This window comes from Liolophura sinensis, chromosome 10 (genome assembly GCF_032854445.1).
Source record: "Liolophura sinensis isolate JHLJ2023 chromosome 10, CUHK_Ljap_v2, whole genome shotgun sequence".
In the NCBI taxonomy this organism is placed as follows: Eukaryota; Metazoa; Mollusca; class Polyplacophora; order Chitonida; family Chitonidae; genus Liolophura; species Liolophura sinensis.
The window spans coordinates 31,304,388-31,328,081 of record NC_088304.1 but is presented as its reverse complement, the minus strand read 5'-3'; the positions used below and the strand labels follow the sequence as shown (position 1 = coordinate 31,328,081).

At 37.9% G+C, this 23,694-nt stretch overlaps 1 protein-coding gene across 1 annotated transcript; it reads left to right on the top strand.

Annotated features, from left to right (window-relative positions):
• Nucleotides 1-841: 841 nt before the first annotated feature.
• LOC135477111 (uncharacterized) lies at nucleotides 842-23,678 on the top strand. Its single transcript, XM_064757265.1, has 3 exons — nucleotides 842-976; nucleotides 14,302-14,466; nucleotides 21,781-23,678. Exons 2-3 carry the CDS (start codon nucleotides 14,349-14,351, stop codon nucleotides 23,676-23,678), a joined length of 2,016 nt encoding a protein of 671 aa, XP_064613335.1. The 5' UTR covers nucleotides 842-976; nucleotides 14,302-14,348.
• The last annotated feature ends 16 nt before the right edge of the window (nucleotides 23,679-23,694 follow it).

The following is a 23,694-nucleotide window of genomic DNA, read 5'->3' as shown; positions in this document are numbered from 1 at the left end:
CTCCGTTTGATTCACTGGTTGCTATAGAAACAGTCATGCAGTTCTATTTCAAATGATGTGGACACAACACACGGACGACCTCTGTTCAAACACCCACGTTTAGCTGACTAAAACCACGGCCCTCTGCTCGCATCGTACGTGGACTGTGCGAGTCATGGTGATTGGGATTCGGTGAAAACTAAATTAAAACAGACTAAGCGACAGCTATGTATTATTTGCATTGTCGCTTTAAATCTCGTAAAAAAAACTTTAATTAAATGTAGAAATGTAGCAGCTCTCCCGTATATATTTCGTTACGAACAGTTCACATACTCACTGCACGTCCATGTAAGCCTATATATATATATATTATAGTTAAAGTTTACATATACCTATACACGTAAGTGGTTGACTCTTAAACTGGCTGACACAAAGCCAGTCGGGACGTCTACCTTTTTTGTGTGTGTGTGAACGTTTTGGGTTGACAATAGAAAGTGCATTTCGTTAACATCATTTTTGTGTCGTCAAAAATAAAAAAATGTAGTTTTTGTGCCCGTCCGTCCGTGATTTATTTATATACCGCTGTAGGCCTATATACATTCAGGTGATGTGATTATTTTCCGTCGCCCAGTCCACGGCATGAGCGTCTATAGTGATATGGGTGAGGAGTGGCAGGTAAAGTAAATTGGAATGCCGGCTTCACGGGTAAACATATAGGATGTGGAGTTTTACCCGGCTCAGCCAGGTGTTCCACAGTAGTGTCCTGTCTCTTAATAGTCATAGTCTCATCGGAAGCTGTTGGTGTCAGGGGCTTGGGCTGCTGAAACCTACACATATAGTCCATATAGGTATAAAGCCTGCAGACACCTGTCAGCTGGCGGAGAAAATTACAACCTGACATATCTGAAATATACACCTGTACAAGGACAGTCGTATCGGGAAAGTGAAATGTACTGTTACCTCAGCTGGGAAAACTGACTGGGAAAGTCAACGAAAGGTAAATTAAATTGATCTTGTTTATTATTCTTCTCCATACTTCGTAAGAATAAGACATTTTGATCCCAAGGAAGACCAAGCTTCTGTCAGAACCGTTTGTACCTTACGGTGGAAATATAGGCTAATTGTCCTTTTAAACGTGGAATTTGGCACGCTGTACATCCCACTTAACTTTATTAATTATGAATTAAGGGCGTCAGTACTAACTAGATAGTGTACATGTACTTACTTTGAACAGGACCTAGTTGTCCAAAAGCATATTAGCTAATACTGGTATTAAGTCATATTTTATATTCAAAATTTTAGCCTAACTCCCCAGCCAATGCAGTTGTCCAAAGGTAAAGCATAACAGCAACAGTTTTAGTTCATATTTAATATACTGGTACATTTTTTAGGCTAGGTACAAAAGTCTTAAATCAGTATTGAACAAGCGGACCGAGAACTTTATTAGTTCTCCACACATGCTAATAAACGCTCACGTAGCACTATAACGTTAGCATTGTTATGGCAGTGTGACTTAAACGTAAATCTCTTTTCTATCCAAAAAAAAAAAACCGCCCCGATAGAACAGTTGGTAGAGCTTCCGCTTTGGGAGCGGTAGATTCAGGGTCAATCCTGTGTCGAGTCACACCTAAGGCCTTAAAAGAGGAAGTTGTGAATTCGTCGCTTGGCGTTCAGTATAAAGGGGATAGTGCAACGACCGGTCGACCCGTAAAAGTATAATAGTTCGGGCGGGGCGGCTTACTTGCCTTCGGTAAATCGTCTCAGTGAAGCCGCACTAGATAAAAGAGCGGTGGAAATCCGTCCTGCAACAAGGAGACACATTACATGCACTCTAAGGATTCGTTCGTCGTCATATGACCGAAAAATTGTCAAACCCAAGCACTCACTCACTCTATCCCAAAAATGTACGTAATATCCAAATATCACTTCTTTGGATACGTATGCAACAAGGCGTAAAACAACGGAATGCAGCAAGTATAACGCTGCAAAATATATAAATTGTTGAAAACGTCACGATGAAGTACAAATAAAACTGTAGAAGACGTCAGATTTAAAAGCACGTAAAGCTTTAGAAGACGTCTCTGTGAAGAGAATGTGTAGCTTTAGAACACGTCACGGTGAAGAATAAGTAAAGCTTTAGAAGACGTCTCTGTGAAGAGAATGTGTAGCTTTAGAACACGTCACGGTGAAGAATAAGTAAAGCTTTAGAAGACGTCTCTGTGAAGAGAGTGTGTAGCTTTAGAACACGTCACGGTGAAGAATAAGTAAAGCTTTAGAAGACGTCTCTGTGAAGAGAATGTGTAGCTTTAGAACACGTCACGGTGAAGAATAAGTAAAGCTTTAGAAGACGTCTCTGTGAAGAGAATGTGTAGCTTTAGAACACGTCACGGTGAAGAATAAGTAAAGCTTTATAATATTTTACACTGAAAAAAGTAAATGTTTAGAAGACGTCACAGTGAATAACACTTATAAATGGTTAGAAAACATCACTGTAAAGAACACGTAAAGCTTTGGCAGATGCCACTGTGAAGAGCAAGTAAAATTATAGAAGGCGTCCCGGTAAAGAATACGTAGAGCATTTATTAACACGTCACAGTGAAGAACACGTGATGCTGCCTGACCTCACAGTGAAGAGCGTGCATATATCTAAAGAATACGCGAAGACGAAGAAGGGCTGCAGAATGTTTAAAGTTGAACAGATTATTGACAAACCGACACCCGGTTAAGCTTATTGGTATGACTGTATGATTATGAAATATATTCACCCATGATATTTTTACATCAGACATTTTGTGCAAGGAAATACGCTGGTGAACATTGCATATTGCTAATTCAAAGATTTCAAAAAGTTTAGCCACAATTCTCCACAATAGACTGACACTATAGAGACAGATTGCAGCTTGAAAAAAAAGAAAAAGAAAAAAAAACATCTCAAAATATATTTCAAGAAAAAATCAGATAGTTTAACTTTAAGATCCACTGAGCAATTTGTTAAAGTATTCAGAAATGCATAGTAATTTATGGTATGTATGAAGTTACATACTAGTAGACACAAACCACAGCTATGCAGCATTATGTATTGAAGCAGTGTTCGCTATGTACACGATCCTAGCTAGCTCTATACAGTATTTTATAACACAGGCACCTGTATATAATACATAATATATAAACATGATAATACGACCATTATAATGATTGTAAAGCGAAGCTATATGCCAGTTGGTCTGAAAATATCGGTTGTTGACACTCCACTAAAACTTTTATTGTACACAGAGGTCAAGGTGTGACCATTTTACCATGAGTTTTTGCATATATATATATACCTGGGAATTTCCAACGCAAAATACATTTCCTTCCACACAAACTTAAAGTACATTTTCTGAGTCCGGGATTTGAGGGGTTTTTAGAGCTAATGGTTACATATAGACAAAGATGTTGCCACATCCATAAAACTATTACGTCAGATTATATTAATATACCCAGAACAAGGAGAAAAACTGTCGTCCATTTAAGGAAGGAGCCGTCTAAACGAAAGGATCTTTTTTTAACTGAGGTCAAAATTTAAAATCCCAATATATAACACGAAGATAACGTAGGGATGTATTTGTCTTTAATATAACATATTACCTTTTATACTTGTGTTTTATTTTAACTCAAATAAAATTGGTTTTAGCCCCAAAACCAACCTATTAAAGATACATACTAATCATGCCAATTACTGAACACCAGTAGCCGAGTTGATCTAAAACTATGTTTGGAAAACCTGCCCTGAGTTTGACACATCTTTCTTGTATATATTAGCAGTATATATAACATCTGTGAGGCTGTCTATATGACATGTATACATAATGTCTTTGAGGCTGTCTATATGACATGTATACATAATGTCTTTGAGGCTGTCTATATGACATGTATACATAATGTCTGTGGGGCTGTCTATATGACATGTATACATAATATCTTTGAGGCTGTCTATATGACATGTATACATAAAGTCTGTGGGGCTGTCTATATGACATGTATACATGATGTCTGTGGGGCTGTCTATATGACATGTATACATATTGTCTGTGAGGCTGTCTTAATGACATGTATACATAATGTCTGTGGGGCTGTCTGACATGACATGTATACATTATGTCTGCGGGGCTGTCTATATGACATGTATACATAATGTCTGTGGGGCTGTCTATATGACATGTATACATAATGTCTGTGGGGCTGTCTTAATGACATGTATACATAATATCTTTGAGGCTGTCTATATAACATGTATACATAATGTCTGTGAGGCTGTCTATATGACATGTATACATAATGTCTGTGGGGCTGTCTTAATGACATGTATACATAATATCTTTGAGGCTGTCTATATGACGTATACATAATGTCTGCGAGGCTGTCTATGTGACATGTATACATAATGTCTGTGAGGCTGTCTACATGACATGTATACATAATGCCTGTGGGGCTGTCTATATGGCATGTATACATATTATCTGTGGGGCTGTCTTAATGACATGTATACATAATATCTGTGAGGCTGTCTACATGACATGTATTCATAATGTCTGTGAGGCTGTCTATATGACATGTATACATAATGTTAACATTAACTGTACACATAGTGTCTTCATCCTTGTAGATGTAAACATTGAACTGTGTGGTCCAACACAGTGTATGTGATGCTGTCGACTTGTATCGTTGATGTCTGTGTGGCCATCATAAATTGAACTGTATCCTTAATATCCACGAGGCTGTCAGCATTGAATTGTATGAATTTTCAACTGATACAACCTGTTGCATCAAAAATGTATGCAATTTTAGAACATATAGTGTGGACTGTTGAATGTCAATTTAAATGCGTAAGATGGTTCACCTTTGATACCTTCTGTACACATTTTCTGGAAAATCGATCTGAGCCAAAATATGAGTCAAATTTATTATAGTCTATTTATACAGTAGCTATAGTTTCGTTTGCAAGATTCACTTGACCTTTGTTAGCTCTGAGATTCCTTTTAAAAAGGAAAAATAATAGTAGCGTTATCGATTGCAAAGATGGCTTGTAGTTTATCGTTGAGTCTAAACAAACATGGATTAGAAGCATATTTCTTGTACATACAGTATAAGATTACACGTGGTACAAACTTAAGCTGCTTAACGCCGTATTAAAGAAAATTTCGCTAATTATTCGACGACGCCAAATTTATGGGAGGAAAAAACTCGTAAGTGCAACGCTCCCGTCAGTTACCTGACAAATCTTCCGACCTAAAGTCAGAGCCAAATCAGTGAGAGCTGGATTCCAACGCGCGGGTTGAGTGCATCAGCGAATCCCGTGCCCAATGCCGCTTTTGAACCCACACTTTGTGTGTCTTATTGATTGAAAGCAGCCAGATCTTTGGATCCGATTTGTTGGATGGTGTTTCCCTTTAAGACCTTTTTGGCACTTTATTGTAGGCGCAAATTCAATACTTAGAGATCAGTTAATATTCATACGAACGCTTGTTACGAAGAAACAGGCACTGAGACGATAGTTCCAAAGTTCATACAGTTACACAAGGGCTGATACATGTGTATAGTCCGATCGTACTGTACTGATAGTTGATGCAACCACAGAGCTACTGGCATTTGATCAGTACCTCACAATCTTTATGCTTTATAAGATTTATGCAGAGTAACGAACTACTTATGGCAGCAGGTTTTAACCAAACATTTGTGACCTGGCTTATTTGTGTCACTTAATGGTCGATCGTCCATTTTTTGTTATATATGGGCGAGCAAGTTTTTCTTTTTGTGTCTCGGTCTGTATAACCTGTGGATCGGGGTTTTCACAATTCACGTATCGACAAAACCAAAAGCGTGGTCTTTTCACGCTTTAGCCAGTGCATGGTTACTGACCCTGAAAATAGACGCACCAGGTAAATGAGCTATTATCTTGTGTTAATTGTGTTCAGTCACCCCACCCTTCCGGCACCTAGCTGCTAATGTCTATGTCGATATCCATTCGCCTACGCGAGAGAGGCTATATGCCGAGTGGAAAGATCTAGTTAATAACAGCGATTTGAAATAATTAACGCTGCATATAGAGCTCACAGAGCTAGATGACGTCCTTTGCACCATATTTCTATACCACGTGCTGACAATTAAGAAATCGGACATTAGCCTATCGATGTTCATAATTATAATTACATTTCCTTAAAAACCTATTTTTGGTCCATTAATATTGAAGTGATCCGTGGATATTAAAGTGATCCGTGAATATAAAAAAAATGATCCACGAATATTAAAAACGACCAATGAATAATATAAGTGATTGACCGATAACAAAAGTTATCAATGAATGTCAAAAATGAAAATATTAAAAGTGATGCAACAATATTAACAGCGATCCGCTGAATTTAAAATGAGTCTTGAATATTAAAAGCAACCATGGATATTAATAATCATTCACTGATGTTAAAAGTCATAATACATACATGAATGTTAAAAGACATACATGAATGTTAAAAGCCACACATGATGTTAAAAGTCATACATGAATGTTAAAAGCCACACATGATGTTAAAAGCCATACATGAATGTTAAAAGACATACATGAATGTTAAAAGACATACATAAATGTTAAAAGTCATCCATGAATGTTAAAAGACATACGTGAATGTTAAAAGTCATCCATGAATGTTAAAAGACATACGTGAATGTTAAAAGACATACACGAATGTTAAAAGACATACGTGAATGTTAAAAGTCATCCATGAATGTTAAAAGCCACACATGATGTTAAAAGCCATACATGAATGTTAAAAGACATACATGAATGTTAAAAGACATACATAAATGTTAAAAGTCATCCATGAATGTTAAAAGACATACGTGAATGTTAAAAGTCATCCATGAATGTTAAAAGACATACGTGAATGTTAAAAGACATACACGAATGTTAAAAGACATACGTGAATGTTAAAAAGTCATCCATGAATGTTAAAAGACATACGTGAATGTTAAAAGACATACATAAATGTTAAAAGTCATCCATGAATGTTAAAAGACATACATAAATGTTAAAAGTCATCCATGAATGTTAAAAGACATACATGAATGTTAAAAGTCATCCATGAATGTTAAAAGCCACACATGATGTTAAAAGCCATACATGAATGTTAAAAGACATACATGAATGTTAAAAGACATACATAAATGTTAAAAGTCATCCATGAATGTTAAAAGACATACGTGAATGTTAAAAGTCATCCATGAATGTTAAAAGACATACGTGAATGTTAAAAGACATACACGAATGTTAAAAGACATACGTGAATGTTAAAAGACATACGTGAATGTTAAAAGTCATACATGAATGTTAAAAGACATACATAAATGTTAAAAGTCATCCATGAATGTTAAAAGACATACATAAATGTTAAAAGTCATCCATGAATGTTAAAAGACATACATGAATGTTAAAAGTCATCATGAATGTTAAAAGACATACGTGAATGTTAAAAGACATACATGAATGTTAAAAGACATACATGAATGTTAAAAGACATACATAAATGTTAAAAGTCATCCATGAATGTTAAAAGACATCCATGAATGTTAAAAGACATACATGAATGTTAAAAGTCATCCATGAATGTTAAAAGCCATACATGAATGTTAAAAGTCATCCATGAATGTTAAAAGACATACATGAATGTTAAAAGTCATATATGAATGTTAAAAGCCATACATGAATGTTAAAAGTCATATATGAATGTTAAAAGCCATACATGAATGTTAAAAGCCATACATGAATGTTAAAAGACATACATGAATGTTAAAAGACATACGTGAATGTTAAAAGTCATCCATGAATGTTAAAAGCCATACATGAATGTTAAAAGTCATATATGAATGTTAAAAGCCATACATGAATGTTAAAAGACATACATGAATGTTAAAAGTCATCCATGAATGTTAAAAGACATACATGAATGTTAAAAGTCATCCATGAATGTTAAAAGACATACATGATGTTAAAAGTCATCCATGAATGTTAAAAGCCATACATGAATGTTAAAAGTCATCCATGAATGTTAAAAGACATACATGAATGTTAAAAGTCATATATGAATGTTAAAAGCCATACATGAATGTTAAAAGTCATCCATGAATGTTAAAAGCCATACATGAATGTTAAAAGTCATCCATGAATGTTAAAAGCCATACATGAATGTTAAAAGCCATACATGAATGTTAAAAGCCATACATGAATGTATAAAAATGATTCAGGATTATTAAAAGTTATCCAAAAATACTAAAAGCATCCATGCATATCTAAACTGGTTCAGACATTTTACACCTGTTCCATGAATATTAAAAGTGATCCACTGATATCAAAAGTGGTCCACTGATATCAAAAGTGATCCACTGATATCAAAAGTGATCCACTGATATCAAAAGTGGCGCAATGAATATTTTAAACAGTTGAAAGTGATTCGCCGATATATCAAATTATCCACGAATAGTTCTTGAAAAAAAAAAAGAAAAAATTAAAATAAACATTGAAGTCTTTTAAATCAAGAAAATCTAGAGACTTTGTGAGACAATAATCAATAATTGTATAAGCGGTTGGCAGGGGTTCAGCTAGCTTTGAGTTCGGTTGGCCATGATCCCACCCAAGTTTCAACATTAACACGTATTTCTGAAAGCTTAAGTTGAGAAGAATGAGACAAACATCAGATCTTTGTTTATGCATATGACACAGCAGCAGTTTAGGCGGAAATACAACCACGGGTAACTTACACCCGTGTGAATAGCAAATAATTAACGTTTAAACATGTTGCAGTTGGTTGGTATGTAAAACCTTTATAGAATTGGGGCAACCATCTTTCACAAGAGGTCGGACATTTTTATGTAGGCCCAATGCTGGCTACTTAAACATTGCAAGTAGATTAGTAATGACTGAGATATGCAGGGCAGGGTCCTAGGTTGAACATCCATTATGTGGTTGATTTCTGTCCGTCTGTTTTCCTTTACATGCCTACACAGGTGTGATGAATGCAGAGAATTGCTGTTTACCGCATGTTTTTACTGTAATGAAAGACACACGCCCCGCCTTCCCGGAAACTAAGTGCAGAGGTGAAAAAGTGCTATATGACGTTTATATCATCACGCATGAAAGATATAGCGAGCGTGGAGATTTATATATAAACGTCATTTGGCTATTTTGTGTCAAAAATGTCATTTTGCTTTCATTAGTTAATTTAAAAATGTTACTTTTATCATTTAATTTTCTTTTTTTTTTTTCAAGTTCATGATATATAGGGTGAGATTGCATTTAATATTGGTTCATTATTTAGTAGGCCCTTTTGGTAATTATGACATTTTAATGCAGTGTTATGAAAGTACAACCAGTACAGCTCAGTTGGTAAGTATTCAAATGAAATCACCCAGGTTCTTTGTTGTATCAATACCATGCTTATGGGAATAGTCAATTGAACTGAAACTTCAAGGAACTGGCCTACTTTTCTGCAGTATGGACAATTCTGTATGTTATGGGGCATTTTTTTCTGCATTATATGCCTGCCTGCCTAAAACTCACAGATGGTTTCGTGGGTACATTAACTGATGTCCCAATGGTTGGTTCTCTCGTATATCTGATACTGTGACTTATTTGTGGTAAACCGTACATACGCTTTTTCCACTTTTTTGCACGCCTTGTTTTGGAAACTGGGTTCTAAATATGCGAAGTATAATGGACAGATTTCCAAAACGGACGTCGACAAATATAGTATAAATATCCTTAATAAAATACACATGGAGTAGCTGATTGGCTATCAGAAGACCGTGCGGATGACAGGTTAATTTATGCTCTGTACTACTGATACATATACGCATCATCTAAACGTATACCGTCCAGCCCGTGGCATCATCTGCTGTGTGTCAGTGCACATGGCAGTGGTTGATGACGCATGCGTGAAAATGATAATGGTACTTAAAAATAATAATACTTTCCGGATGACAATAACAGAAGCATGTGTATAAAACAGACTGAGAAAAAAATACAGATAACATAAAACATTTTTTAAAATACATGTTTCATCAACATCAAGCAATCAAGTAAATATGTGTATGTCATCAAAGCATAGGTGAAAAATTACTAATGGCTTGTATTTCTTTATATCTATAATAGCAGAAAACATGTATTGTTGTAAACTTTTCAGTAAGATTATGAAATTACATGGCTAGCCTAACTATCGGCACCAATGACGAGAACAAAGCTTGCTGTAGAAGCAGAATAAACAATCTTCACGTGAGAGAATATTAGTCACTGTATTAAGTATCTTATCAGTGGATGAGACGCTGTTTCAAGTATACTGTCATTTTAAGAGACAACATTTCAAGCATGCTGTCATACATTTAAAACATAGTATCACTTAGTTTTATGTATACTGCCAGTTGGTGAGACAATGATTCAAGTATTCTACCATTTAGTGGAACAGTGTTTCAAGTATGTTGTCAGTTGATGAAACACTGCTTCAAGCAAATTGCCAGTTGATGACGCAATGTTTCAAGCATGCTACCTTCTGGGCAGACAACGTTCCAAATACACTACCATTTGGTGGAATAGTGTTTCAAGTATACTGCCAGTAGGTGAAAATGTGTTGTAAGTACCGGGATGCCGTCAGCCGGTGGCGCATTATTTCAAGTATTTTGCCAGCTGATGAGTTTTGAATTAACATATTTTGTATAAAGTACACTTATTCCCACTGGAACAAGCATAAAACTGCCTTGTTAAGTCCACCGTAGCCCGTCTGTAGGGGATCACATTTTTGTCTAAATACCATTAAATACCTTCTGTCTGATGTCTACATAGTCCGAATTCTTGGTCAAAAGTAGATAGGATGATTAACATTGTCCAAGCAGAGGTAGACTGAGCACGTATTTAAACAAACTGCAATGAGGCTCAATCAGGTCTACAGCGCGAGGTTGTGCTGATAAACTTTTGCACAGGCGGGGAATAATACACCTTTTGAATTTGGACACCCTTTTAGTTGGCTGATTTGGCCTAAGATATTTTCAGGTATTAAGAAACTTTACCTTAACCACTTGTAAATTATAGTGCGAATATTATTTGTTTTGTAAATTCATTTTGGTGTTTTCCGCCGTACTCAAGAATCATACTTAAGAACATTTGAACTAAATTATCCGCAATGCACAATTATTGGGCTTTTTAAGGTGTGCTGTAATTTGTACACCTGTAAGAGATATGTGAATGTCTATGTACTTGATCATGACATGTATGATGTTGGCGTGGTGAAATGTGCATGTTGCCACAAAAATACATTGCTCTCAAATGCTTAGAGGTTATACTCCGATAAAATGGACTGTAGAACGCATATATAGCAGGGTATTTGCTGTTTGTAGTTGTTTTACGCATTATGTCTAAACTTTTGTTTGCATTTTATTCATGCTTTAAAGGTGTCATGATCGCTTCTTTATTCCCAGATTTTTCTCGATTTTCGAAATCTCTTCTTTATTCTTGCTAGGTCTCGCAATGGCTTGGGTAAGTCTGGTAATAAAGATGGATCTCTGATTACTTTTATTACTGTTTACAAGGAAATCTTCACTTCCTTGTACTTCATTTTAAAGATACTGACATGATTAACCACTTTACTTTTCGTACATATTGAGTTGCATACTCCTTACAGCGCGTGTGTCGTTCTCTACATTTCGCTTTACAAAACTGCCACCAATAGCAAATTTTGTACAGCAATCTTGAACAACGCCAAGGTCACTGGGGTCATGGTAATGAAACAGGAAGTGGTGTCAGAAAACACAAACAATCTGTCTCAACCTTTAATTGTTCTTAATACATGTAATACTTTATACACATACATTCTCCGTATACATGACATTTTGGCGTTTCTCTTACTTCTGTTGTAAAACCTTCTTTTCATATGGACCGTGGTGTCTGAAATAATGCAGTATTATTTATCCAGAGTATGTGCAACATGATTCTAACTAAAACCTAAAACAATTTTATTGATGAATGCTGATTAAATAGTTCCGCGTGTGGACACAAGTGATGAGGCTAAACCTGGAAAAGCTTGCGTGCTCCTTAACTTTTTTAAGTTTAGACAGTTTCCATGATTTTGATACCAAGCATGTGCCAATACACCAAAAATGGCGGTCTGGCAGCGAAAAAAGACTTTACACCTTTAAATACACAGAATTACCTTCGAAAATCAGAGGTGCCAGTAGGGTACTGATTCCTGATGTAAAGCGAAACTCAGAGAGCGACACATGTGCTGTTAGGAGTGTGGTTGAATTGTCTTTTGATGATATACTTTCAAGAAACATTGAATGGTTCAGTATTTTTTCTATTGCAGAACTATACAAATGTGTAACGAAAATCACTGTATCTTATGTTTAATAACATTGCAATCGATGGTGCCTCTTATGAATCTTTGATTCTAGACAGTCTCATTCTTGTCAATTTCGAGACCTTATATTTGCCTTAGTAGGGATATTTTGTTTGCCAGTTTTAGGATTTGCCAGTTTTAGAAGCTTACATTTATCGCTGTTGATTACTGGACGTCTTGAGTTGAATGCCCCCTTGCAACGTGGTAATTGACTTGCCTTGTTTGATATCCCAGTTTGAAATCGTCAATCTGAATATGAACATCTACCGCAGTTGTGGACAGTTGTTATCCATGTCTACAGTTGTTATCCAAGTCTACAGTTATTGTCCAAGTCTGCAGTTATTTTTCAAGTCTACAGTTGTTATCCAAGTCTACGGTTGTTATCCAAGTCGACAGTCGTTATCCAAGTCTACAGTTGTTATCCAGGTCGACAGTTGTTATTCATGTCTACAGTTGTTATCCAAGTCTAGGGTTGTTATCCAAGTCGACAGTTGTTATTCATGTCTATGGTTGTTATCCAAGTCGACAGTTGTTATCCAGGTCGACAGTTGTTATTCATGTCTACAGTTGTTATCCAAGTCTAGGGTTGTTATCCAAGTCGACAGTTGTTATTCATGTCTATGGTTGTTATCCAAGACTACGGTTGTTATCCAAGTCGACAGTTGTTATCCGAGTCTACGGTTGTTATCGGGGCCTCCGTGGCTCAGTCGGTTAAAGCGTTATGACCCAGGAGTCTCTCACCAATGCGGTCGCTGTGAGTTCAAGTACAGCTCATGCTGGCGGCCGTACGTGAGAAGGTCTGCCAGCAACCTGCGGATGGTCGTGGGTTTCCCCCGGGCTCTGCCCGGTTTCCACCCACCATAATGCTGGCCGCCGTCGTATAAGTGAAATATTCTTGAGTACGGCGTAAAACACCCATCAAAAAAAAAAAACGGTTGTTATCCAAGTCTACAGTTGCTAACCAAGCCTATAGCTTAGCTGGAAATATCTTTCTCCCATCTTTTTTGTATACGTCCAGGCAACCACCGTGCATGTATAGCGGAAAACAGTGATGCTTACAAAGCCCAAAGCCCCGCGCCCCTAGTTCCATCTTAATCCGGTAAGGCAAAAGTGTACACACCAAACTCAAAGTAACCGGTATGGGATATTTATTCGGACTACACACTTTGGGAGTGGATTGCCCCACCGCCAACACTGGAGCCATTGTTACAGCCAAGAGTGCAAACAGTAATATTCTGATCGGGTTATACCAGTTTCCCATGGCATTGTGGGTATATATCGAGGTAGCTGATTGGATAGATATTTCGAAATACTCTAACTAACATTTGCCTGTGGATAAAACGACAAAATGTTTGCTTTGTCTTTGTTGTCCATCTAAATCTGTAGCAGAAAGTAATCCGCACGTAAGCAGATAAATAATTGGATTAGATTAATTTCGTTAAAATAAATATGCAAGGTAGAATAATGCAAATTGAACGATCTGTATTGATTTTTTCTTCGTGGTTATTTACCTGGAATATCTATCCATTACCTGACAACACTTTAAGACTTTAGTGAAACGCATGACAGGCCGACATAAACATAACTGGAATAACTGTGTTTTTGTTGTTTTTTTTGTTGTTGTTGTTGTTGTTTTTTTCTTTTTTTATCTTATATTTATTTTGGACCTATTCTTTTAAACTACAACCAGTTTGTGTTTAATTTTGTCGGGTTACCACCATAATTCGTCGCCATGGTAACGTTTTGTCACAGAATGTATCCGTTGACTGGTAAGTTACTCAGTACACGTGTACTGAACTTTGACATTTCAGGGCCACCCTGTGTATTTTTCTTGTTAATTGTTAGTTGTGGTAAATCTCGTATGTGAGAAAAAATGTGGTAAAAAGTTTTTGCTACACTCTGTTTTCATTAGGAACCGGGCTTGGCGCGGACCTGAGAGAAAACGTTGGGCGATGCACGATGGCGGAAGATGTGGAAGAGACGCTGTACCAGGTGACATGTCGTCGACCTACTTGGCCCTTTGAAGACTGGCGGTATGAGGTGTTCACAAAGTGTATGGCCACAGTACCGTCCACAGGTGAGGTGTCAAACCCAGTTACAGTAACGGTATAATTAAGCCTATTATCTGACCGCCCTAGCCACATGAACAGGCGCGCGGAAGGTCTGTTTACTGACAGGGAAGAGCACACACACAATGTATCTCCGCTGACATGAGGCTTTATATATGTATATATATAGACCTACATTCAGTCCATACATGAGTAGGTTGAAACCACGTGGTCTTATTAAAATGTATGGTAGAGCGTTATAAACATACGAAAGTTTGATGAAAAGATACCCCAATTAGCCCCTTAAAAAGTTTAATTTAATTGAAAAAATAACTAACTGCAGCAGGTACATATGGTTCAACTTTTGGAAGTACACCTTTACTTCATTTTCAGTCCAGGTATTTTTGTTATCAAACCTCATACGTTCTTTTAACAGACACTCTCGTGCCTAATTGTGCAAGGGTATTGGATCCCCCTGCACAAGCTAATCAAACCTGACCCATTACTTCACATATGTCTGTTATCTAGGACTACATACTGGTTACGTAATAACAACCTTCAAATTTATGGGCGTAAATTTTAATTTAATTTTAAGGATTCATTATATCTGTTCATAATATACACGTAGATGTAAGTCTTCATTCTACTGTACCGAGCGCGTCTTTGAGTAACCAGTTCCAAAGCAAAATTTAACCTTATGTGGAATATCGTACTTGAGTGTTTGAGAACACGGTTCGAATCTGATATACTATACGCAGTTGTTATTCTAACCAAACGAAGACATAGTATGGCCGGTAGCATTTTACTCAAGAATGTTTTTAGTTATATGATGGCGTTCAGTATTCATGGGAAGAAGAAAGTGGTTTACATATAATATTCCTGCTTATATTTATTTATTTGTTTATTTATTTATTTATTTATTTATTTATTTACTTATTATTTATTTATTTATTTGTTTGTTTGTTTATTTATTTATTTATTTATTTATTCATTTATTTATTATTTATTTATTTGACTGGTGTTTTCAGTTTAAAGTAGAAAATAATCCCGCAAGTAGGCAGAATGATAACTGGATTATATTAATTTCGTCATAGTAAATATGCAGTTAAGGAAAAGGCAAAAGGTACACAATTTCGCTGTTCCGGCAACGCACAATAAAGACACTAGTGAATCGGTGAGTACACATTCATGTGTTTACAGCTTCATATGATTTCTACGTCGAAAGTTGCAATTACGTTTACTGATTTATATATTTGATTATTGCTTAACGCCACCCTCATGAATGTAAGATGGGGTCAGTTTAATATGTATTTATGTATTTATTTATTTATTATTTATTTGATTTGTGTTGTACGCCGTGCTCAAGAATATTTCACTTATACGACGGCGGCCAGCATTATGGTGGGGGAAATCGGGTAGAGCTCTGAGGAAAACTCACGACTATCCGTAGGTTACTGACAGACCTTCCCATGCACCTATACGGCCGGAGAGGTACAAAATATATTTATTTATTTGATTGGTGTTTTACGACGTTTTCAAGAATACTTCACTTATATGACTGTAAGGCTTTCCCCCAAAAATATGCTCTACTTTTTTTTATTATAGTACATGTATGCGGACATGCAGGCTAAATAATCCATTGTACAGCCGCAAATACCAACAGGGTATAATTTATATAAATAAATAATATATGCATGTATAATCAAAAGAGAATACGTCGCTCCCTTTTAAAACAAGAGCCGGCGGATACATCCACCTTCCTGTACTACTCTGTGGACATGCATATTTGAACTTTTGCTGACATCGGCGTTCCATACAGTAGTCGTTTTATCCCTCTCACACTTGTATACATATATACGCTGTACCTATAGTCCTACATAAATGTGTGTTTTCGTAAGGATGTGTTTAACTGAGGTTCCAAATTACATTTCCGTGGAGTATGAGATGACCACTATGCCTACACAACATATGTGGAAAAAAGCTCTTTGTCCTTCAGTGTCAATATTAACCAGCTACTAAAACCTGTTATACGATATCCCACTGTGTGTATAACTGTAAGAATGCTTTGTTGAAACTGAGGGGAATGAATGACTTGCCGAGTGACACGTGGTGGTAAAGTAAAGCCCATTTCCATGCTTGTATATTAAAGTCTCATTACAATGTGGTATTAGGCCGTCCATTAAGTGTAGACCTAGAGAAAGGCATTTGCTGTACTTTATTAATGTTTTAAAGTCATAGAGTACAACTTCCTACAACGGGTTGTAATGCAGTTTCCAGCACCAGTTACATCTATATTCGCCAAATTCGGGGGTTATAAGTGTTGTGTCAGTTATATCTGCATCCAGTCTAAATCGGGGGTTATAAGTGTTTTGTCAGTTACATCTACATCCAGTCTCAAATCGGGGGTTATAAGTGTTGTGTCAGTTACATCTTCATCCAATCTCAAATCGGGGGTTATATGTGCTGTGTGATTTACACACAGATCCAGTGAAATCGGAGGTTATAAATGTTTTGTCAGTTATATCTGCATCCAGTCTAAATCGGGGGTTATAAGTGTTTTGTCAGTTATATCTGCATCCAGTCTAAATCGGGGGTTATAAGTGTTTTGTCAGTTATATCTGCATCCAGTCTCAAATCGGAGGTTATATGTGCTGTGTGATTTACACATAGATCCAGTGAAATCGGAGGTTATAAGTGTTTTGTCAGTTATATCTGCATCCAGTCTAAATCGGAGGTTATAAGTGTTTTGTCAGTTATATCTGCATCCAGTCTAAATCGGGGGTTATAAGTGTTTTGTCAGTTATATCTGCATCCAGTCTCAAATCGGGGGTTATATGTGCTGTGTGATTTACACATAGATCCAGTGAAATCGGAGGTTATAAGTGTTTTGTCAGTTATATCTGCATCCAGTCTAAATCAGGGGTTACAAGTGTTTTGTCAGTTACATCTACATCCAGTCTAAAATCGGGGGTTATATGTGCTGTGTGATTTACACATAGATCCAGAGAAATCGTGGGCTATACGTGCTTTGTCAGTTGCTTCTACATCCGCTAATATCAGGGTAAGAGATGCTTTGTCAGTTACGTTTACACCTGCTAAAATGAAAAGTTTATACGTGCTTTGTCAGTTACATCTACATTCGCTGAAATTGGGGTTTATGTGTGGTTTGTCAGTTACATCTACATCCACATCCACTAAAATCGGGTGTTGTACATACTTCGTCAGTTACACCTACAGTTAGAAAAATTGGAGGTATATGTTCTTTGTCAGTTACATCTATATTCGCTAAAATTTGGGGTTATATGTGCTTTGTTAGTAACATCTACATCCACTAAAATCGAGAGTTATATGTGCTTTGTCAGTTACATCTACATCCACTAAAATCGAGAGTTATATGTGCTTTGTCAGTTACATCTACATCCACTAAAATCGAGGGTTATATGTGCTTTTTCAGTTACATCTACATCCACTAAAATCGAGGGTTATATGTGCTTTGTCAGTTACATCTACATCCACTAAAATCAGTTTGCCCAGCCCAGCCTAATTTCACGAGTATAAAATACTGACATTGTACTTCGTCATGACACCGCCTGGAACTAATGACATCAACTCTGTTACATGATATTAGCTTATTTATTGTGTAGATCTAAGCGTTACAACATATATTTGTATACCAGTCATCAAGCATAATGGACGTTCCAAATATCACACAAATGGCGACAGCATCGCAAGTAAAAAATAAAGCAGCGATGATGTAATTTCAATGTTGGCAAATGATCCTACCGATAACCAGTGAAATATTGCCGCTTGTCACTTTACCTCAGTTAAGTTTTATGCCAGCTACTCACGCACACATGCTTAAAACTGGCAACTTACTAGCCCCCTAGCACCATGTCTGTAGCAGAATTAAGGGGGGGGGGGGGTGCAGAGATGTTAAATGCAGTTTCTTAGACGTCACTGGTCTGGAATATTAATTCACACTGACTACATAGTGTTGGCATAAACGTTAACTTTGTTCTGATTTTTTTTGTTGTTATTTAATATCGGGCAATTTACATGACTTAAGGAAGTATTACTGAAAAGGTTCACGATTGAAAACAATAAGCCTTAATTCCGCCAATGATATCTACCTGTAAATCTCACTCTAAAAATGATAGTAAACCAATCCATTTCCCGCTTTTGAAATAGCCATCCAGCTATGCGCCCTTTGCTCTTGCTGGTAATATTGTGTACGCAATACTTTTCGGTGTGTGTGTGTGCTCATAGACGATGTATGCTTATACTGAGATTTTGGGTCTCCTTGTGTATCTCATTCGCACTGCGTGACCTATAGGGTTGGGTAAGAACTTAAACCACTCGGACTCTACCCGCTCCCCACTTGAGGTACACATGGCGATATTCCAAGCACGAAATTCAAATCAAACTTCAAACCAGAGGTTCAAAATTATACTATTTTGGCTGTACACAGAACAAGCCTATTCCAAACATGCGTTAATTACAAATACCCCGGTAAGCATCTCGTAGTGTTAAAGATTGGTGTCATTTGTGCGGACCCTAAAGATTCAATACCATTGTCGTTAATCATGCCTTTATTCATTTGACATTTATGTAAAATTATTTGCCTTTGAAAGAGAGTCAGGTGTCACAGATGGTAAAATGAGAAATAACTTTTATACAACGAGATCTCCAGCCTTTGAATGTCAAATAAATCGCAAGTGTAACATCACTGCATTTTTCCTTTACCTAATTCCGCTTATTAAGTCATATTGCCAGGGTGGGGGAAGGGGGGATTAATTTGCTACTATTTATGCATTTACGCGAACAGTTAAAATAAAACCCTATAACTGAGGTGAATTGACCAGAGGCCGTATTTCACAAGGTGATGCGTGACATTTGCCAGTTATCACACGGTTTTCGCTATTCTGGTTTTACTGTACGTCTTGTAGTCTTTTATATGTCCTTCGTATCCTACATGTAACTGGATCCACATCGTATTCTACGTGTAACTGGGTCCACATCGTATCCTACGTGTAACTGGATCAACATCGTATCCTACGTGTAACTGGATCCACATCGTATTCTACGCGTAACTGGATCCACATCGTATCCTACGTGTAACTGGATCAACATCGTATCCTACGTGTAACTGGACCCACATTGTATCCTACATGTAACTGGATCCACATCGCATCCTACATGTAACTGGATCCACATAGTATCCTACGTGTAACTGGATCCACATCGTATCTTACGTGTAACTGGCTCCACATCGTACTTACATGTACCTGGATCCACATCGTGCTTACATGTACCTGGACCCACATCGTAATGGTCCACATCGTATCCTACGTGTAACTGGATCCACATCGTACCCTACATGTAACTGGATCCACATAGTATCCTACGTGTAACTGGAGCCACATGATACAAGGGCTGTCTAAGCATCTCCCTTCATGGCACCCAACACAATCACCATATGGCAACTCTTTTTTCAGATATGAGGAACATCTACAGATGCTGTGAGCTCTGGATTAAAAAAAAAACTAACACATGTTTAGAACTGTTTGTAGTGCTAAGTCGTTGAATTTTTTTATTTTAACACAACGAATGGGTGTAAACTATAGCATGACACAGGTGGAAATTAGTTTTTGAGAGGGGAGCTAAGATTAGGAAGAAATTTAAGGCCACTTCTTGCTTAGCTTCAAGCGTTTGCGTGGTCTGGTGATCAATAATACTTCTGGGGTATCGAATATGACTTGAGACAAAATAAATGCTTTGATTTGAGACTGAACGTCGATTTGATCATTATCTCGGTTACATCACTTTTATTTATTCGTTTAAATATTTGTTTATTGCTTAACGATGTCCTCACGAATGTTTCACACAGGCGGTTATGTGTCTGAATGGAGGAAGTAAACCATCGCCCATCGGCATGTACCTAACAAACCTCTTGACCCAAAGCAAATGACGAAACGTTTCTACTCTGTGACTGTGACTGTGGGTTTGTGACTGTGACTCTATGGGTCTAGGGCTGAGATCCACGAAGACATTTCTCATTTAAGTCAATATGTAAAACCTTTTCACAATGCTTGTTTTTTTGTTATGGAAGTTGAAATTTTGACAGACTTGTCTTAAGATAACATTGAGGAGGTAGCAAAAATTTTAATTTATATTCCTAAAAAATAAGCTCTATAATTAAGCCAAAACTGGCTTTGTGGAATCGGCCCCTGGGATAATAATAACAAGTGACGATGGTGTCTTCTTGTAAAAGGCCGGTCTTAGTACCGCCATAATACTGGTGCAGTCTCACTGGAATACCATGCCAGAGACACCAGGCCCCATCCCGTCACATTATTCTGACACCTAATCAGCCATGAACTTATTCTGTCTCATACTATATGGGTGCACCGTTAGTTTAAAAGCAGTACGGTAACGTTATAGCAGTCTTTTTTTGGCCTTAATCCACTAGGGACTGAGTCCGATATATCAGATTCAAGGCCATTTCTTGCTAAGTTATTCTAATTCTACATGAAATACTGAAAACAAATGCATTCATGGGTGCAAGCACGAAACACCGCCCCTCAAGGGATACTTGCCAAGCCTACTGACCTAAGGCCGCAGCCGATCCAGCTTAAGCTTGGTTAGAACATGTACGCAATCTCGTTATTTGTTTGTTTATCTGTTTATTTGATTGATGTTTTACGCCGTACTCAGGAATATTTCACCTATACGACAGCGGTTAGCTTTATGGTCGGAGGACACCCGGCAGAGCCCGGGAAAACCCCTCGACGATGCGCAGGCTGCTGAAAAGCCATTCCCACGAATGACTGGAGCGGTAGACAAAAAGAGCTGAACTTAACTCACATCGCGATCTCGTTGGTCAACATCTTGTTGAGATAAACGACGCCTTATATATCAATGAGCAAACGGGAGCGCTCGCCAGTCATAAAAAAAAATGTTCACTTGGTCAGTAGAGAGACATGCAAGATAGGCGCGTTTGAATTTCCTTGCAGAATGTTCGTAGAGGTGTGAACCGTAGCAATCAACGCGCAGCGTGGAAATACGGGCTCCCATGGGGCTTGTTTGGATATCGATTCAGATTTACGAGCCTAGAACATTCATTGCATCTTTCCTGGCATCATGAGTACCGTTGATTCGTTTTACACGACTCGGTCATAATTTACTTTACATACTGTCTTAGTTCTTCGGTCGTTTCCAACGTTGCTAGTATTTAAAAATAGGTTTCTCGATTATTGAACTAAAACGTCCGTTATGGTTGACGATGTCTGTTAGAATACCTAACACCACTCGATCATTGAACAAAAGTTTGTCTCTTTTTCCAGGTAAAGGTTCCCCGGTGTGGTACACAGAAGACGAGTGTCAAACCATCGCAGAGATCCTCAAGGTCGACAGCGTGAACGAAGACTATCCTTTCAGGAAGGAGAGGTTATCCGCCGTGCTCCAAAAAGCTCTGAAACTATCAACCAAAAACACAGAGAAGTCTACCAAATCCCGACTGAGTGATTCAGCCAGGGACATATACTCTCTAGACAAAGTGGCTCTAGGTAAAAAATTCTTTCACGTGTTAGTGAACATGACTTTACCGGAATTTTCAGACGAAACCTTAGCGCTGAGGGTGGACATTTTGGAAATTCTGCGGGGAACGGGAGAATATCTTCAAGAAAACTGTGATTTGTTTAACAAATGTAAAATAGTCCCTACGGGTGGAATGGCGGATGGATCAAAAGTTTACCTCACCGAAGACGTAGATTTCCTAATAACTCTGCCAGCGTTGGTAGAGACGATTGAGCACGTAGAGATCTGTGATGAATCCGATCTTATTCCGGTGCTTCATTTGACCTTGAACGAGGAGAAACGAGAGGTCAATCTTCTGAAAAGGTTGCATACTGACTTTGAAGCGGCTTTAGATAAAAGCCTGAAGGCAGGTTGGAAGTTGGATTCGGTCAGCTCATCATTGGAGGGTAGGACGTGTCAGATTATCCTTATGGTGGGTCAAGAGGATTCCGCCGACATCAAAGTGACGTTTAACGTTTGTTTTGTTCTTCCTATAAATCGTCAAAATCTTTCGACGTCATGGGATGAGAGTCACCCGGACAAAATTACCAAAGTGCCTCTCCAAAATTACACGCTCAGCTACCTAAGAGACAGAGATTCGCAGATTTTTGCCATTCTGTTTCAGGATGAATTAAAAAGCTGCTCGGTATCTCTAGATGCTGACATGACATCAGTGCTTAACAACGACTTCAAAGGGACAGGCGTTGCCCATACATTCCAGTTGGCAAAGCGAACAATAGCCATCTTCTTCCCGCATGTATTCCAAGACAAAACGTGGAAGACGATGGTGCCATCTCACGTGATTCTGAACATAGTCATGTATCTGTGCGCATACCGGAAGAACGCGAAACTCTGGGCGCCATCACGGTTGCACGAGAGACTTGTGGAAGTGCTGTTGTTGTTGGAAAGGTGTGCTGAGGACGAAGCTGTGAATCTATTTCTGTTGCCGGGAATGGCGGCGCTTCCTCTCTACACGTCTAATGCTTACTATTATGATCCGGAAAAGTCCAGTTTTTTAAGTCAAGACGAGGTGTATACAAATGAAACATTCCACTGCCGGATTCTCGATAAAGGCGTTCTTTCGGCGTTCTCGAAGCACGCCGACATAACCACATATCTTGTTCCGTATTTCAGTAAAATGCGCAACAATGAGTGGACATTTCCGGATCAAATCGGCGATCTAGTCATCATGCTGGAGGAAATCTTCCAGTGTCCAGTTCCCCGTATGTGGCGCGATGGACGGATGAGCTCAATCGAGACTGACAGTAGCCTGTTACCTCCACCCAAAGAGAAACGCCGAGTCTCCGTGAGACAAGCTCAACAAAAGGCGAACGCTGCCAAATCTGCAAAACCCAACCCCTTTGTGAAAAGTACAAATCCTATACCAAAGAGACCACAATCTGTTCACTCATCTGTGTCCTCCAAAAGTTCTCGGTCGAAGCTCAAAATTCCGACAAAAAACACAATTCCACCGAATACAACGAATAAACCTTCACCGAAGCCTTCACCAAGTCAACCCAAAGGAGAAACGCCACCACCAACAACAACAACGGAACAAGGGAATAGTACCATTGCTAATTCCAATACTAGGCCTACCGCCAATGGGAAAACACGGAGTGGCACCAAGCGATTACCGCGAGGGAAAGACTGTTGTCCTTTACAGTAACACTTGAAACTATTAC